The sequence below is a fragment of the Temnothorax curvispinosus genome, unplaced genomic scaffold, assembly GCF_003070985.1.
Source record: "Temnothorax curvispinosus isolate PA1 unplaced genomic scaffold, ASM307098v1 QBEX01003329.1, whole genome shotgun sequence".
Taxonomy (NCBI): domain Eukaryota; kingdom Metazoa; phylum Arthropoda; class Insecta; order Hymenoptera; family Formicidae; genus Temnothorax; species Temnothorax curvispinosus.
In genome coordinates, this window is record NW_020213109.1 from 80,084 (window position 1) to 100,147 (window position 20,064).

Here is a 20,064-nt window from a genome sequence, read left to right on the forward strand (position 1 = left end):
GCATTTCTGTTTCAAAAGAGCAAATGTTAAACACATACAACTTTGTAATTTATTGTTTAGCAAGCACAATACAAATATTCCCATTGTTTTCAATATTTAATGAACAAATTGCTAAAATTTAGTTGTAATTTTAGTAGAATTGGGACGTACCATTTACCATAATGGATCATAATACATTCATAATAGGCAGCTTCGCTCATCGAGCGAGAAACTCTGACGTAGCACAAAAAAACAGCCAGTAGAAAAAGAATCCGAGAAACTTTTCGGATCATTTAGCTGCACATTTTCGCTTCGCCGCGGATAACGTTACCCACGTCATGTTTCTCGGATTCCGATGCAAATAAAAATTCTGTCCGAACCATGGCCAAAACCATTACATAATGTAACATTCGATTCGATGGTCACGCGAGCGTGTCACGGGCTCCCCTGTTTCTACACTTACCAACGTTATCGTTTACGACGCATATGATGCGTACGCTTATTCGCGATAACGCCGTGCCTGAAATAGAGGATCTTTCGAAAACGTTTGGCGCCACACGCCGGATATTACGTGCCGATTCAACTGTGTTATAACATCGCGGATTTCGTACTTTTAGTCATCAATTCCCGAAACGACATGCAATCTCGTTGCGACCGGCGGAAACACGCCGATGGAAAAACAAGATTTTAATCTTTCAAATACGCGAGATATTCATAAGCGTGTAATGTCGTGTGCTACGTCAAAGATGAATGCCGCCGTCCCCAATCAGGCCGCGGGACCAAACCGTATATACTAAATTAATCCTCGCGCACGAGAAGAAATGAGATCTCGCTGGTAAAAGTTGAAATCTTCTTTCATGCAAAATTTTTTGTCATTAAGGGTAAACGCGCAAAGGGTTGAACGCAAATACGCACTCCTACGCTCGCAAACCGGACACATGTATATAAGTTGCATTAGGAAAATTCGTCTGCGATATCTATGACTTAATACTACGTTGCATGCTGCAGCGCGCAGCGTGCGGCGTTTCGCGAAGCGACGCGGGTGTTAGTACTATTCCTAATTACATTTCGCGACATATGGCCTCTCACGTGTCGACACGAAAGGAACTCTGTACGTTAGACAAATGACAAAAATAAACGTACTGGAGGCAGGATGGTAAGGGAGAAAAAAAAGAGAGAGAGGGAGCGAGAGAGAGAAAGGATGGAAGAGAGAGGGAGATTTTCTTCCTTTTTTTTTTATTCTCTTATGTGTAATTGCACGCGAAACGGCGCCGTAACACGTGGGACAAGAAGAAGAGTAATGGAGCGTTTGTGTCGCCGTTTTTACAGGCTTGACTCGTACACATAGCTCGTAAACAAAAAGGACAGCGAGACGAAAAAACGAGGCGGACTAGCGAGCGTTGTAAAAGGTACGCCCGCATCGTGACGTCAACCTTAAGCTCCCTTACCGAATGCCGGCGGAGTGACACGGGGAAAAAAAACACGTTTTTGGTACACGTAGCGCGATATCGCGGGTCTGAATTTCTGATTAAATCGCGTCACCAGCAAGACAGAAATATTCGGATGCGCGGAGCGGTGCAAAAATTACGCGCCGATTTATTCGAGGAATGAAAAAATGGTACATCGCGATTGCCCTGCGAGAGAGAGAAGCGTTCGCGTAACAGAAAAAAATAATTCGTAAACGATAATCCAGTAATATGCAAATTAAAATTTCTCGTTTATTACCCTATACGTATTAATTAATCGTGTTCAAAATTCAAACGTAAATCTGCAACGCATTATGTGCGTATATTCGTTATTAAACGCAAAATTTACTCTACAGTTGTCGTGCTTCTCGTACAAAAGCGATTTGCGCTAAATTATTATGCGAACGTCGGAAATTTTGTAGCATTCAGCTTAGACCTATTTGCATCAACATCGATCGTTATAATCCGATTATGATCATCTGTTTATATTCTATATACAGAATTATGTATCCGTGTAACATATATAAAAATAAATAAATCGAGCTGTTGAATCTGATTGAACTAATCCGAATTGTTTCGATCCAATTCAGCACTAATCGATATTATAATTATAATATTTTTTCCTGCGTATATAATACAAAACACACGTACATAAAAGCGTGCATTTGAAAAATATGCCATTTCTTTTGCAATCGTATTTTAAACGATATGCACATATTGATATTATTTTCCAGGCCTTCTTTATGCGTCGCTTGAGCGGATTGTCGATAAGCCTATCGACGTGCAACAGGTGTATTCTTCTTCGTTTCTTGCGAAAGATGATACCGCGAAGAAAGTTCAGCGGTAACATATTTTTGATAACGGTGAGATTCAAACACACACTCCGAATTTGTACCGCCGGCAGGTATTATATAAACAGAGAGAAAATAATTAAATATATTTAGCAATTTTTTATTCAGTATTACGCATAAACGCGCTTGAAAGCAAAGCTAGTGCATTACTTCTGACGCGTTTACCTTTGTTTCGAAATAACCCTTATCTTTCTTGAACATTTGTACTGTTTATATGAAAATTAAAGGCAACTGAAAATTGTTACATAATCTCGAAAAACTATATTTTGATGTTTTCTGAGTGAATATATTTCATAAATAAAATATATTGTGTATTTCGTAGTTCGTACCTTGTCGAAGCGAGACAAAGGATATCTGTCTCTAGGCGGTTCGGTAACTCTATCAAGCAACAGGTATTGCATTCTTTTTCCTTCTCGCTTAAATCGTATTTGGTAAATCGAGTGAACGTGCGACGATCGATGATTCATATTTTGCGAATGCAACGTTTTTAAAACAAAAAAAAAGGGCAACGGTTCAGCCGACGAAAATCGCTGGACGTTTATGGGTGCATTAGTTACCAGCATCGAAAAAAAGGCGTTCTATTTCACGTCATTTCAAAATCATAGAAAATGTTATTAGTACGATTGTGTGTACGTGCGCCGCATGGCAGGTTTTAATTCACGTATTAATGGAACTGAATGAGAAATGCCGGAAGTAATTCCGCACAGCATAGGACTTGAACGCACCCAGAAAACGCTTTAAATCGTGGTTAAATATTCCATTATCCATCCATCAGCGATCATTCTCATTCCGATCCGACGATTCGATAACAAATGCATTCACGCGTACCGTCAATACAGACGTCGAAGTTTTACGCTCTATAACCGGTGTTTGTATGAAGTATTAGCGCGCACGCGTTGTTGATCGATATATATATGCGCATAATTTAGCTGTCGAACGGCGCAGCAGATTTTATGGGCCGCGTAAAGTTCCACGATGGAAGGTTAAAAGCGTTCCATCCAATTTTTAGGCATCGATCGAAACGCGTGACTTATGCATTTGCCATAACAAAAGATGTAATAGCGCATATTTACGACGCTCTACAAAGTATCCAAAAAAATCGTAAATACAATTCCAATAAGTTATTGTGCGTGTTTATATAGGTTCAAAATTAGTTAAATAAAGCTACGTACAATAATTTTAAAACCATTTACGTTTAGAATTAAGTATCAAATCTATCTGATAACTATTAGGGTTTTCAATTCTACAATGGATTTAAATATTTATATATAGATTTAGGGAGTTGCGCTATTTTACTTCGAAAAGTAAGATTTGCCCTTGATGCTTGATTTAATAGGCTTTAGGCTGACACTAAGTCTTGACGATTAGCTACACGGAAGGGCGGAGTTTAGAAACAAAGTTGAGTCCTTTGGGATAGTAAAGGATTTCCCAGGACTTTGGTCGTTTCATGGTATCAGCTCCGTTGATCGAAGATTGTTTAAACTCTCAACTCCGCACCTTGTCTTTACAATCGGCTTTCTAGGCGTGAGAATATCACACAAAAGGTATTTAATATTCGCAAAACCATATGCTATTATTTCTAATATCAATTACGTGAGAAGAGTTGAGAATTATTTTTCTTACCCTACTCCCGGTTTTAAACAAAAGTTGACTGAGTAGATATATTTATCTTTGGTACACATTATCTTTCAGTTATTATCTTTTTTATATAGTTTTGCTATACGTTTGTCTGTTATATCATTGTTGCGCAAGCAAACGCAAAACATAATCAGAAATAGTAATCGTAGGAGAAGAATGGATAATTAATTTCACAGCAAGCTGCGTAATAAAACGGATTATTATTATGTAATATAACGGCCTGATTAACGGGCGTTATTAAGTAGCGTTCTGTTAATACACATTTGCAAAACAGTAATGGCAACGCGTTACGGATAATTAAATTTCGCAAAAACATAGCCGTGAGATATTCCTACGTTTCTCGAATTTGCACACCGGGATACGCGTCGTTTCAACACGATGTGACGATCCGCAGGAAACCAAATATTACGCGAGAGATAAAGAAAGTGACGATTGGGAAATGTATTTGGTGAAATGCAAGTGCAAAACGTGAAACGTTGTAGAAACGATCCGGAGCTTCAATGTATTTCGTACTGAACTGGGTAATATTGATTGCTTATCGAATGACACTATAACAATCACACAAATATTCATACGATGATAATAATTGCACCTTTGAAATACATTGCATGAGCATATACGTCTACATGTGTCTGCTTTTTTTACACTTAGCACATTATTGTTAAAACGATCAAAGAATATATGTATCAAGCTTTGTTATAAAATCATTAAGATTATCAATATACGTAATATAATAATAAGTAATAATTTTTATGAACTTTATCAAAATGTTCCTCAATCAAAATATACTTTTGCAGTAAATATATACATAAACGCGTGTAGAAGCTCGTTTTAAAAGGCTATTTCTGCAAAGGGCTGGTGTTTCAGAATTCCACGAAATCGGGAGAACAATGCGGGACTGCCATTAACGGCATAAACTGCTCGTCAAACGGCGTTATCGAGATAACTACAGGTAGGAATTGGAACGAAACTGCATTTGCAAGGAATGCGCGAAAACATACACCGTTCGTAGCGTCCGGCGAGCCATAAATGCGGGAATACCAAAGTTATTAGATACAAAGCGCGTCGAAATTGCACAACTTTTAAGAACGGGCAAGAAGTATAATTAAATTTCATTTGGTTCTCCTGCACCTGAACGTATCATCGTCATTTATTGGCGTATGGAACCACGTGCAACGAAAGCGTAATACGAAAATTCCCGTCTCGCGGAAAATGAGAGAGAATTTTCAGGATGCAAACGCAAAGAAACGATTTTGTTTGTCGTTCACGCGAATACGCTCCGGAGGAATAATATTTTCGCGGTCGTTTCTCCGGGGCGTGCGCGAACAGTACCTACATCGGCAACGCACGCTCGTGCCTTGTGAGTCGTTTGAACAAAAGCCATTTAAATAAAATGGTTCTAATGCAAGCCATCTGTCTTTGGAGAAGAGCTTTTATCCTCCTTTTCGTTCAGTTTCTGCGCGACCCTGTTTCGCAGAATAAAAGCTCATGACACGCATTGCACATTTAGTTCCGTTTTATGCAGCCAGAGACTTGACGTTGCTAAATCGTCCAATCTGCACGACGTTATTTAGAGACTTCCTGCACGAAACTACTTAATTAAAGTCTTCCTTAAAGGATGCTTTGCGTGTACGCGGGGTTTCTGGATTAAGGCACGGTCGATGCCATGCGATCAATCTCTTTAGGACTTTCTGTCTGTTTCGCTATTTTACTAATTAAAAATTTATGGTTAATTAGCCAAGCAAAATTCGAGGTTTCTTGCCCGAGGCAAAGTTAATGACAACAATTATTAAATCATTATCCTATATATACAAGTATTACATTATAGATCTTTCTTTTTTTTCCACACAAAATGTAGAATACATCAGTTTGAGGAAGGAGCGAATTAGATATTTCTTTCTTCTACATAATATTAAGATAATCATTGAAATAACATTTCATTCGGTGCACGGTCGATTGTATAAAATTTGAAGTATAACTATAGTTAAAATCATTTGCTGCAGTCATAACAGCCAGGTGAGTTAACGGATGAAATTACCGAGAACTAAATACCACGAGACACACCCAGCTCGCAATTGTAGAAATTTCTCGGAATTCATTATCGTTTTAATAACACGTTTACGGACCTTCATACCCGACACGTGTTGTTAATTTTTCTGAAATGCTAATGATCTTAATTTAAAGCCTTGGACAACTGTAATTTTACATTACCGAGCTGCATAACCAATTGAAAAGATATTAAATATTATGTTAAAAATCGTCTCACCGGAAAGAATATAATATTTCCACGAACACTGCAGATAAAAAAAACTCCGACCATACTTGTCATTAAAACTCGCTTAATTAACGATAATTTAATGAAATATAAAATTTTAACTTGTTAAGGAAAATGTTTCTAAACAGATAAAAATAATTCTGCGAGATTCCTTGATAACTGAACAGAATAATTGAAGTTTAATTTTTTCCTAGTACATAGATCGTTTCTGGCTGACGCACTCATGCGTATCTTCGTGTGTTGGGGCGCGCTAAGCTAAAAGCACGACTACTAGCAGGTGGCTACGCCCGGTAGTATCTAGTACCTGAGGATAATGCGGGGAAGGCATGCTTAATATTAACAGGATGCTATAGAGACCGCGCGTGTTGTTCCTACGTAATTTCCTCCTAAACGTACTAAGGGATGCCCATGCATATTTCAGAACAGCAGATAGCACGAATGCGTATCCTTGTGCGAGCGTGTTGTATACAGGGTGCCCCGAGTTTTGCCGCATTTTCCACCACTTAGGCCTCCTTTCCCCCAATTTAAAGTTCTGTATACCTTAAAATATACGTCGTCATATTTTCTGGTTCACGAATTATTAAGAGATTTACAGAATTTTCCGAACTCAATTTAGATATAGCAAATACGACAGCAAAAATGTTATTTTATTTAGTGTCAAATAAGCAACATTAAATCTAAACTCAGGAACTTAATATAAGTTACAGAGATAATCGAGATATTGCCCAATATCTAAATTGCTAAATACAGAATGCAGGATGATTCGGTAAGAGAAAGTACGGATAATCTCGGCACACCCTGTAAATGTGCAATACCACGACGTAATTAGACGACGTCGATATTGCGAGTAGACGCTTTGCTAATCACCACGAACCGTCTGATATTGTCATTTATTCAGGCCGGAATCAGAATTCTGCATTCCATACCTTGTGTATTTACATGTCTCTCCTTGTCGCAAACGCAATTGTTTTGTTCGTGATAAGTGTTGACGGTTGACAACATGATGGTAATTGATTATTAGAATGCTTGAGCATTGCTGTATGTACGAAAAGATCGTTTTGGTTTAAACAAAGAGTCACCAAATCGAAACATTTCATGTGCAAAGTTCGATTAAGCCAATATAAAAAATTTATAACTCTAAATAAAAATATAATAATATAAAGAATCAATATACAAAATTTTAATGTCATATAAAATTTATTTAAAAAATTATTTATTATATGTGATATAAAATTTATTTAAAATTTATTTATTATTATATTAAATTAATTTAAATTACGCGCATTTATATATATGTATGCATGTTTCACGTGACTTTATGTAATTGATAAATACGGATAAAATTTTCAGTAGAATTTAATTATTACGGTACCTTTACCCTGAACTTCGAAATACTAAATACAGCGTTATTATGTATCATTATCTCTCTGAAAGCGTTTTACTGTAATGCATATAAATTCACATTAATTCCTATACAAGTAAAATCAGATATTAATTAATTGAGCGCCGCGAATTAGTATTAAAAACTGACCCGTTCGAATTACATTATTAATATACGATTCGCAAGACGAGTTCGCGAGAATCAGTCAGCGGAATACAGATTTTCACGTAAAACTCCAATATACGGAATAATGCACCTACGTACACTACTGCATGCCGCGGTTGCAGCTGCAGCCAGTCGTAAGGAAACTGGCACACGTGTTCCGCGATGTTTCTGGCGTGCGGACTTATTTCACTATTTTATTAGATTAAATATTCACGAGGAAACGCTAGAGCAACAACGGCGAGCCGTAGAAAAACGCAGTGAAATACGGCGGGGGCCTCCGGCTACGAGGGTGCGGCGTTATCGTGTAAGGAATACAGGTCATTGTTGCATCTTTAATACGTTGTACAAAAGCGGCGCATGAATAAGTTGAACTTCGTCGCTTCAACGTGAAACCACAGCAGCGCGCAGCGTGGCGTTTTTATCGCCGGCATTTCTCTTTCGAATGCATCACGCGCATCGACGAGTGCACCTTGACTGGAAGTTTTCTATACATATGCGGATAACCTTCGAATAACACAATACCTGAATTGCACGGAGTCTCAAATAGCACGGTAAAAAATTGTAACAACTTTACCTTTTAAATTTTTTTTTTTTAATAATTTCTTGGAACCAAATGTCCAATTTTATACAAATCTAGAATCGGTTTTCATAATAACATGCAATGTGATCTCCAAAATTGTATGAATTCTAAGTCTCGAATAACACAGTTTTCAGTAACATCGATTGTTTGCCTTACATTTAATGTTTTCGAACATTGAAGTTTGAATAGTTTCGAAATAGAACGCATATATCTTCCAACTGTATATTAGCTAATCACACGTTCGAATGAATGTGTCTTGTGACTTTTATGTAAAGCACGAGTTTTCTTGTAAGATTGAAATATTCATAATTTCACTATTTAAATTCATGATTTCCAGAATTTTTATACAAAGCAATATAATTTTAAAATAACCATAAATTTTGCATTAATTCTATAACTTTATAGTAGCATTTTCATAGTGATTATATAATCAAATTAATAAAACTTCCAAGTTCTCTATATAGAAGAATAAAAACAATTATTCCGCTTTATTGAATCTATTAATATTCATTTCTATATAATATAACGGAAGTATATATTAAAAATAAAAAATAGTAGTCATGCGGATTACTGCAGTAATCTTGATGGTTTTGATAATCTTAGAAAAAATATGGCGCTTACATCGAGATTTTTGTAATTTAGCCTTGTCTTGATTTAGTAAAATATTACACCGCTAACAACCTCTAATGAATGAAAACAAACGGCAGACACACATGCAATGCTTCACAGTTGACACGCATTTGCTATATAATAACACCCTACAAATTTTGTTATAAATGGTGCATGCGTGGCCGTCCGTATCGCAATAACAAAGTAACAAATGTTTCAATGAAAATTGACGTTCGTTACTTGGCTTAATATATCTGCGCACGTGACGACGTGTACTGCGCCGCCGAATACCGTATTGCGCGAAGTCATTTTTTTTCGCATTCGCGAAATTAACTTGACGCGATTTATTTGAAAGCGCAATTAATCTTATCAAATCTAACGCAAACAATTCACTACCATTTTGTGATGGAGATGCAAATTTGACTTGGTCTACGAAGTTTCCAATTTACTCGAATTATGCAAGACAGAAGAAATGAAAAAAAAAGAGTTGTTTACGAAACTCTGCATCTTCAAAGCTGTACTCATAAAAATCAAATTGTCATTAATTCGGCATTATTTGCGCAATGTGATCTTATATATGAGATTTCCTCATAAATAATTTTGTTTAATGATAAGAATCATCTCTGAAATGAAGGAGAATAAAATGGGGCAAAAAAGCAAATTATACGAAGCGAATTGTGCCGCTTTATTTACTGCTAGCATAATCATGATGATGGCCTACGTTAGTCATTAAGGAGTAAACATCTTATTAAGGGTTTCGTCCCGGCACGCTACGCTTCCGCCCTAAATTTAATGGCGGCGGAACGAAATGGCTTTTCAGGCCATTTCGCTAAAGCTCGTTATCTCGTTAACAATCGGTGCGCCTATTCCTGTATTTCGGGCTTTGTCAGAGCTGCATCTTATCACGATGCCACGAGAAGGAGATCAAGATATACTGCAGTAATTACTTCACAGATCTTGAATCCCTTAGATTAGAAAATTAGAGATTTTTATATGAGCTATGCACGCGCATTACCCGGAGAATATCGCAAGTCCATTTTTATATTTTATCTATGAAACTTCAATTCCCTAAACACATAAATCGTTTTATTTTCCGTAACAAATATTATTGTAATTTATGCTAAAAATTTATGCCACGATTGCTTTCAGATCCAGTTTGATAAATTTGCTTTTAAAATATTTTTCTGTATATATATATCTGGAACATACATAAAGTGCAGTCAATACTGTCGGACAGAGATATATCTCTTTTTCAGCCCTACGAATATGGCGGACATGCACATATAAAGTAACTCTCTGTATCCTAAAAAAAAGGGCAAAGATACATATCTCCCTCTTCTTAGATGTACGAGAGAGACAGATACATTTCTGTCGCAGCTACAAATTTCTCTTGTGTTTATAATGCATTAATATTACAATCATTCTCGTTATTTCCGACATTGATAAATTTCTGTGCGCCGTTCTAACGGGGTGATTTATCTTGGAATACACGTGGGCGGTTTGTGATTTTCGCGACGGCGCGCGGCGCGGCCTGCGTATCCGGGTGCATGGTGCAGAATAGCGCATGAATATCGCTTACGTCTTATTTCCGAAAGACCCAAGATTTGGTGCCGCGAAAGCAGGAATTGGGCGAGGTCGAATGATGCTAGGACGCGAAAGAAAGAGGCGCTTAAAAGGGGGCAGCCGCGAGATAATCAGAGAAAAAACGGGAAAGCAAGGGAGGGCCTGGTGAGAGAATGCAAGCCTCACCTGTACTTTCGCCACCACGTAGCTTCTGCTCGGGCCTCTCGACCCTCTCCTCACTCTGCTGAGGTGGTCTCTCTGTCCTTTTCGGATAGTAGGGGTTGTACGACGAGGGCCACACGGTGGTCAGCCTTTTTGCTGGCGGTGGCGTGCTCGGTCGTCCTGAAAATAGATTAGGACCTTTCTCATCTAACCCAGGCACTCTCCTGTTTGCTTCCTTTTTTTTACACCCGCCAATAATCCAGTACGTCTCCTCTCTTTCTCTTTTTTCCCCCGTGCTCCACGTTTCTGCGCTTGATTTTATCGCGTATGTGAAATATTATGCGCACTATTCTACACCATACAAGGCCGCAGCAGCAAAATTACGCGAGATGATAAAAATTCAACAGATACGGAAACGCGTGGACATATTCGGTATTGCATAGTGAACACATAGGGACACATGAATCAGCTTCAAACTTTAGACCGGCTTATAAGCTTATAAAAATCATTCTATTCATCTGTATCTATTCATATAACATATTTATTCTTAAATATATTGTGTTATTAAAATATATATACTCTTATATATACGTGATGTTAAATAATAAATATAAAAACTTTGAAAATAAGTATATAAATTGGAACTGAACTATTAATCTAACAATTATATTAATATTTAACTACAAAATTCTAATTAAATATTTCTTCTTTCTACTACACATTTATAATAGAATAAAGGAATAAGAGAACTTTTCTGTATTTGTAGTTGCCTTTATTTTTACTATATAGCAGCTACGTTCCAAGCTGCTCCGTCATTCCGAACAAGCGAAATATAATTTAGATAGATGTGACAGAAAGCATACGCGCGCGAGAATGTGGTGGGCGTAGGTTTGATGAATTCTACGAGCTTCTTTGAAATCGAGCCAAGTTCAACTTGTTGCGTTCGATGCCGACGGACGTTCCATTGAACAAAATGCCTTTTCACGAGAGAATCTTGCGGCGAAAAAAAAAAGAAGTCGTGAAAAGTGCCTGCAATACTCTACAAAGCGTCTACTTTGAATTTTAATCGGTTACCATTTAACCGCTAATTTTATTTGATCTAAATACACGCAATTCTTATGATTTTGAACAATAATTTATGTTTTTAAGTAGATCAACTTTTTTTTATTTTTAATGTTGACAATTATAATTATCTCGATAAGTTGCTATTTCTTAAGTGACTTTTAAGAAAATAAAGAAAGAACGATTGCTTCATCTACTTCATGGAGTAAAGTGAAATCCGTCGGAAAAATTACAATCTAATGACATATAACAATATAACATTGAGATATTTTTTAATTACATTTTTAAATATCAACATAATATTGTTAGAAGTAATAATTATTTGATTAACAGACATAATAATTATCTAATAATTACAAAGCGACCATTACAAATTAAGACAAGGCTTGTTAATTCATTTCGGTTATAATTAGTCTGCTAAATAAGTTCCTCAACAGCAGGATCGCATAATGTTTAACAAAGACTTCTTCCCACAAGACAATGCGTCTGCCACGTCTAATTCGATTATATTGTCAGCAATATAAGATTATACTCGGCGCGCCAGCGCCTTATCTTTGTAAATATGAAAGTGCATCCCGGGAGAGTCGCATCCTTCGCTAGTGGTAGATTGAAACTTTACTTACACGATAATCCTGTACAATGCGTATCAACCCGAAGTGTAATTCAACTTGATATTCGCCACGGGGCCTGTATACTTCTACTGCACGGAGACCCGTTCTCTGCGACTTAGGTAGCTAGATGCTTTGACGCTTATTTCGTTCCTCATAATCGTGAAGATTATTCAAACTATCATCATTCGCGGTCCCGCGTGTGTCGTTCGTCGATGTGATCTCGAAAACTATGTCGCGAAGTAATTCGAAGTATATGAATTATACCGATGCGACTCCAACTGTTCGAAAAACCGCTCGTTTTATCTTTAGGTTTTATCTGAAATTGTTACAGAAATATCAATTTTATATTTTTTTTTCTGAAATAATAATATAAACTATCGAATAAAAATTTTAAGTAGCAAAATTAAAGAGGAAATAATAATTAAATACCTTTGGTTTTACACTCGAAACTGTGGCAATTTTGGCTATGTAGTGATACAAAAAATTTTAGAACGTATAGCTAAAAAAATTTAATAGATATAGATACTAAAAAAAATATTTAAACGTACGGCGCGTACGACCGTTTCTTAATTAATTATTAACCGAGTCATGATCCCGTTATGATAACAATCAAGTAAATAGAAAATGTGGCAATATACAAGATCTTTGTGCCTAATAATATTTTTCGCGTGAATTTATGTACATATTTCGTTTCGCAATTAATTCTCTCGATTTCTTTTAATTAATTCTCTTGAGCTCTGCATCTGCCTATCTTAAATCGCTTGCACTCGACTGAGTTCTGCGTTCTACTGCTTGACGGTTAGACTGATAATGTACTCTCTCCATGTGCATTCCTATCTCTCTCTCTCTCTCTCTCTCCCTCTCTCTGTCTCCACCTTTTCCGACAGTTCTCTCCTTCTTTGTTCGTTAAGCCCCACAGTCTTTCTGGTTTGCAAATAAGCGACCCTTTAACCCACCCAGCCTCTAACTTGGGCACTAAAAAGTTTTCGAATAAAAGTTTAAATACGCCCCGGACAAACTTCGCCTCTCGCAGCTTCTCCGCGACCCCGTAACAATATGGCAGCTTCTGGGTCACCTGCTGCGAAAAACACGTGGACGCATCTTTATATTTACGCCTACGTACTGCCACGGCAAATAGGTACACTCGTTAACATTCTCTTTTCTACCGGCAAAATCACAACAGGGCTCGTATTTCATACGGCCTAGCCTCCTTTTGTTATCCTTTCGTGCGTCGCGGGCTTTCTTAGTAAGTTTCGAAATAACTCGTTGAAAATTTAAGAGTCTCTCGCGGCATCTCCTCCAAAGTGCCGCGGCGAGCGTCAAGAAGAATTTGTTTCGCGAGGACAGAAAACAGGCGAGAAAAAGAGAAAATAGGCAGAGGAAGGCGGGGAAACAGATTCGCGACAACGCAGTTGAGAAAAGTAAAATGGTATTATTAATAATTTTGATCCTCGATTTATCAAAGTCCCAGAGTTGCACATTTTTCTGTACCTTTTCGAGAAATGACATCACTCTCGAAGTACTTTTAAAAGAATCACATTCTTTTCAATAGAGAATCCTTTACGAAATGTAGTTTAAAGCGTAATTACTTGGCAGTTGCTTTACAACTCTTAGATAGATATTCTTTTTATTTATATTCTACCTATTTTGAGCTTAAAGATTTATACTGGAATAACAAAAAGTTTGTAACAAGGCTAGCTTTAATTAAGACTTTCACTTCGTAACATCGCTCAACAGAATTTGATCTGTAGTCTTAATGAACGAATCGAATCTGATAAACCAGATAAACGAATAAGTTTTTCATGACTTTTCCATGAATATAAAATCGAAAGAAAAGAATTTGAGACAGAATCTGTAAATAATTTCATTCTTTTCAATTAAATATACACCTAAATAAGATATCCATATATAAGACAGATTTTATAAAGATTTATGTTTAAAAACTTGACAAAAAATATTTTATCAAAATATAAAAATAAAATGTTCTAAGTAATATAAGTATATTAATTATTAATTGAAACGTTCAAGAATGTGAGATAATTTCATAAGTCATACTTTAAATCGTACTTAATCATAAGATATATTCATAAATTATGAACTTATCACGTTTTTTCTGTTTAATGATAATCATTATTTCAAGTGTTTTATCATTAAAGAGAACAAAAGTGAAAAATTTATATGATACGTTTTAGATATAATTTTACATCTTATGTCTGTGCCATTAAATTCTCATGCGATATAAATGCACATTTATATATGACATTTACATATAGAAATAATATTCACATTTGTTTTGCACCGTCTTATTTAATACACTTTGTGCTGCAATAATCTAAAAGTAGAATTTCTTCTCCTGCTTGTTACTAATTATTTCTGGATATGCTATGCCAACATTTTTAGTCCATGTAATAATTGATCGTATTTTTCGCGCGATAGTCTTTTCATATCAGATATTGCATATCAGATGCGACGTAGCGTACAGTCTAATTCCAGAAATAATTTTAGCCTCCTTTAATTAATTACGATCGACGGAATCAATAGATGTCTTGTAACGCAACTGACATGTAGGAATTATTGAACGTCGTATGTATTCTCGATGAACTAACGCCAATGTTTTTTGTTACGAGACTCAATTAATCTGAGAGCAAGAGATAAGGTAATTTAGTAACATTTGACATTCAAACAAGGTTACTTCATCATGATGCAGACGTATCATTATTAATTTACATTAAAGTCAAGGTTTTAACGAAAATTAAAAGGAAAACTTTTCTTTTTACTTATTTCCAGTATACAAAGAGAAGATGTAGATTACAACGCTCAGCATTAAATTTGACAAAAATTTTCAGTAATATTTTTTTTTATTAAATTGCCGCGATATTTTAATTCGCTTTCTTTAAAACACAAAAGTATATTCACGCATATATTTAAATTATGTTAAAAAAATTATAAAATTGAAAATTATAACAAATTGTGCCGTGATCTCGATACATATATAAATATCATTATTTAATTGTTTAATGTAATCAGAAAACGGAATATGTTAAAAATGATGATACTCGTTAACAAAAATGTTTTCCATTGGAGACTGCGATTCGGGTCGCAAATGAAAATTGTGTACCTAACAGACCGTTCAAATGCTTTTTGGGAAATTAGATTCCTAGTATAATTTCGCAATCTCCTCTTTTTTGAGAACGGCACTCCTATCTAGTAAGTATCTAGATCGTGCCACCGCCAACAATGCAATCTCAGTCTGTGCTGTGTGCATACTGTGCATCCCTGCACCTAGTATCTCGCAGCGACGTCAGTAATTGAATTTTAAATGCGCTTAATTAGGTCACTGGTTAAGCCACCGATGTAATAACGCAATATAAAATTAAAATCTGCATTCTCTGATTTGAACAAACTAGAAGGGTAAATCTTGATTTATGCCACGCGCCGCGAACGTAATGAAAATCTTGACATAGATCAACATCATTTTTCATAATATCAAATTAGTTGTGTACGCCGTTTGATTTACTGGAAAATGTGATAAACGATTATACATGTTTTACACTTTTCGTAAAGAATTCATTGAGATTCCTTTAATATTTTCACTCCTCCCTTGTACTTCGTCTTTCATGCAAAATTACTTTTTCGCTGGATCGAATATTCTCCTCATCGCCTTCTCCCATCTCGGATGACTTTTGATATGTCGTCGCGTGCATCCTGCATTTCGAATCGCAGATCGTTCCGTAAATGGCGTAATCTTATCTGGGCAGATAAGACGAACGGCAGTCCCATTGGAAACTGCTAGGCATTTAACGTCGTGTTCGTGAGTTATTGCATACCTCGACTAGGTCATTAATAACCCGGTAGTATTAAGATTGATTCGGAGACACGAGAGAGAGAGAGAGAGAGAGAGAGAGAGAGAGAGAGAGAGAGAGAGAGAGAGAGAGAGAGAAACGCGACGCGTCCCTTGCCGATTTCGCCAAAGTTTCTCGTAATATTTAATCAGTAGTCGAGGCCATACATTATGATGAAGGCGTTGTCTCGTCTCGCTCGTGAAGTATATGCATCTACGGCTGAGTCGTTAATACGATAAATTGCATTAGCCGAGGGAGGAAAATGGGAAACTTCGGAGTTACGACGACGCCTTCTACTCGCGCGGTGAGACATCTCCATCGAAAGAACGTTTTCGATTACCATTATTTGCACGTACGATCGCGCCGGTTCGCCTCGGTTCGCAAAGAAATCGCGCGTCGGACTTACGCCTCCGACGCTCGTAAATCTCGGTTACGATCTTCCAGCTTTTACGATCGTCGGGTCGCGAGAAAATTCAACCGTGGCGACATCAATATCGGGAGCGAAGCAACACTTCCGCGCTTCCTGCGCGAAAATTCGCGAATAACAGTTATTCATTAGAACGGTCAGTTTCTCCCCCTAGGCGCTTCGAAATAATGATAATCCACCTACCTAGCGGCCGGCGGTGCCGGTACGGTAAAATTGCGAAGCTTAATGGCGGTAATACCGTCGTGGCCGAGCCTTGTATGGCGTTAATAATGCAGTATATTGAGATTGGTTTCGCGAAGCTGAGGAGGGGGAGGGCTCGGAGAACACCGAGGCAGCCAGAACCACAGGGACCTGACCTAGGCATCTGCCCAAGTTATTCGCCCCGCTTTAATAATACATGGACGCGCCAATGCGCGGACTCTGGGAGCCTAATATAAAGACTAACTCCGCAAACATTGTACTTTATTCGGACGATGCGAAACACCCGAGCAATTTCCCCTCGAAAAACATCCCCTCTCACTTGACTAAAGTCCCTTATTTGTTCGTGCTCGGTTAAATAATTTTTTAGAAATTTTGGAAAATGTTGCGAACACTTTGAAGTTCTCTCGACGCTGTCGATGTCGAGGCTCAAAGATACAAATTATTATTTACCCGCAAAAGACGAGTGATATATTGCCTTAATTTAGATTGTCCCTTTCGCACTTTGTCCCCCTAATTTAACATTATTTTCTTTCTTCGAGTGAGACGCACCCCTACGGCACCGCTTTTCCGTTCGCGATTGAATACGGTGAAGAAAGTGAGAAAGCACTTTGAGATTCTACGATTTGGGAATAAAATGTAGATAATGAGTTTGCCTTCGCGTGGAAATTGTTAGAAGATCGTCCGCCCGCAATATCGATTTTCGAGTCGTCGAAATGCATATATTCAATAAGATTCTCACCTTCATTGTTGGCGCTGCTCTTGATCTCCGTCGCCTTCGGTGCCGCCGATGGCTTCGGAATAGCTGAAATAAAAATCGTTCGTCTTTAATGACGTCGTATAACTTCTTAAATATCGGCCAATAAATTTAACTCGAACTCCGCCGCCTTATTCATATTTTAACCGGGGGTCATCTTATCTTCGAGCGGCGGGAATTGCACGGAAGAGGGAGGACACGCGGGGAGGGATATAAAGGCGAGGATGGCGCGAGACATTTCCTCTCTCGGCGATTTAACCCGTGCCGATTTACTGCTAACATCCGCCCGGCTTTAAATAAATCTTCGACTCGGGCGAAATTAAACAAAGGCTCGAGAATTCGCGATTTATGGAAGTCGTTTCACTTTTAAATTATTCACGTCGCGAAACCACGTCCGCGCCGCGCTATAATATCCCGTATAGCAAACACACCGCGGCGCGGCGTGGCGGGTAGATGCATAACGATAGCGGTCAGAAAAAAAATTGTTTGTCCGGGCACGAACGGGGGCTAGAAAGTGCACGTCAGCTTACGGTATAATCTGATGGATCCCTCCGTCTCGCCCAGCGAGTTTTTGCTAATGCACCGGTAGCTACCGAAGTCACTCGCTGTCAGGTTTCTGATGGTGAGTCTCATGTGCGCGCGGTAGCTGTTCTCCATGATATTCGTGGTGTACTTCTCGTTGGAGAGAATCATCTCGTCTCCCAGAAACCAGTAGCTCATGGCACGGGGATAAGCTTCTGTGTGACAGTCGATCGTTACGTTGGTGCCAGTTGGCGCACCGACAAGCTGATTCGGCACGAAGATCATTGGAGAAACTGGAACGTTAAAGAGAGATTTATTACACCCTGTCTCTTAGTTTTATTTATCGTTACATAATTTTAAATCGATTTTCTGTATTACAGTTCAGTGAGCGTGTTAAAATGTATACAAAAAAGATTGCTCGTTAAAATAGAATTTTAATCGATTTTAATCGTGGAGAAAATATGAACTATTATTTGTAGAAACAGAAGTAATAAACTGTATGCGAGTAACACGTAACTTTATAACAAGACGCAAGTTCTTTCGACGAACGTAATATAAAAAATTTTGCGATTTTATATGCTATTACATATGTACACAAAATATATTTTTAATAGAAAAATCGCGTATTAAAGCGTTTACATACGGTAAACGCTTAATTATCCATTATGTAGAATTGCTACGCGATAAAATTAAAGACCGCGCTGCGATGTAACATTGAGTTTTCCCGTAATGCCAGACACAACGTGACGGATCAAGTTTGTATTTTCCGGGATGGCGTTCCGCAAAATGCGCCACGGTCGGGAAACGAGTTGGGAACAAAGTCTATTATGGTTACAAGTCTAACGCCGGCGTTAAGGTTACGCAATGAAGAGTTAAGGCCGCACGAGACGACGTCGCTCTGCGCGATGTCGCAACGGTTCCGTCTTTATACCCTTCGTATTCCTCGTCCGGGCGGAGCGCGCCCGCGCGCCCCATTCCGGACGAACAATTTTCTAACTCAGCAACTAAACCAGAAACGGCTCCTTCTTCGTTTCGAATTAATCCAACGTCGGATGCGCGCTCGTATACGCCGCCGACGTTGGTGGCAGGCGTGCGCTTTGGTAACGGGTTAAATTAAAGTTGCAAACTCCGCCAGCGAGTTGTATGATACAATAAAGGAATAATAATGCGTTCATAGACGGGCGCCGGGTGTAAAACGACACCAGGTGCCGAGAGCTCGTTATATCTAACGAAGAGAATCATATTCAATGTGTTCCGGATTGATCCGATGATATCGTGATCCGTTTTTTCGATGCTTTCTTCGTCCGCCTTGGTCGACTGCAGCGACTTTTATTGGAGAAGAAAAAAAAATTGTCATCGATCGAAGCCTGTTCAATATTATCTGTTCAATGCACGAGATAATAAATGAGATAATGTAGATAATAAATTTAATAAATGCCTCTAATGAAACGAGATTCTCTCAATTAAGCCTTCCTAGCTCGCCACACTTTCCATCTGTGGACAACGCTGGGCAGAGATATATAGAAGCGCAACACACAGTTGTCTGAATACGGCAGATATAAACGTAATCGATGGTAGGAAATACGTAGAAGTGTGCATTAATTAAAGTCAATGGTGGCAATTTGTGGATTTGTGGTAAGCCGGAATGCAACGCCGCGAACTACGCTGATGTACAGGCATGGTCAGGTGATCATGACTCTACGAATGTGCATCGTTCATCGTGCATATCATCCCTCGTCATCCTGACCGGCGTTTTTTGTCATTATCAATTAGATGAAGAAAGGCATTGTATATTTCAGGTTTTGCGCGAAGAACACAAACACGCGTCTGTACCTTTATTAAAGATTAAATCTAATATACAATAAAATTTTTATGTGCAAACTAACTCAGCATTAAAATTGAGAGAAAAATTATAAAATCCGGTTTGAGAGAAAGAAAAGACTATGCGATTGTATTTTATGTCATAACGTGACATA

The 20,064-nt window shown here is 37.9% G+C and overlaps 1 protein-coding gene across 10 annotated transcripts in view; it reads right to left on the reverse strand.

The window, feature by feature from the left end:
* Positions 1-20,064, reverse strand: part of LOC112452384 (lachesin-like) — a 198,155-nt gene that overhangs the window by 18,809 nt on the left and 159,282 nt on the right. For 9 of the 10 annotated variants that reach the window (XM_025012566.1, XM_025012569.1, XM_025012568.1 and 6 more), the window contains exons 8-10: positions 18,097-18,381; positions 17,552-17,614; positions 10,694-10,849 (exon numbers count right to left, since the gene is read on the reverse strand). In XM_025012566.1, coding sequence (XP_024868334.1) covers positions 10,694-10,849; positions 17,552-17,614; positions 18,097-18,381 — 504 coding nt within the window. The remainder of the gene's footprint in view (positions 1-10,693; positions 10,850-17,551; positions 17,615-18,096; positions 18,382-20,064) is intronic. The other variant, XM_025012572.1, reaches the window with a different exon arrangement.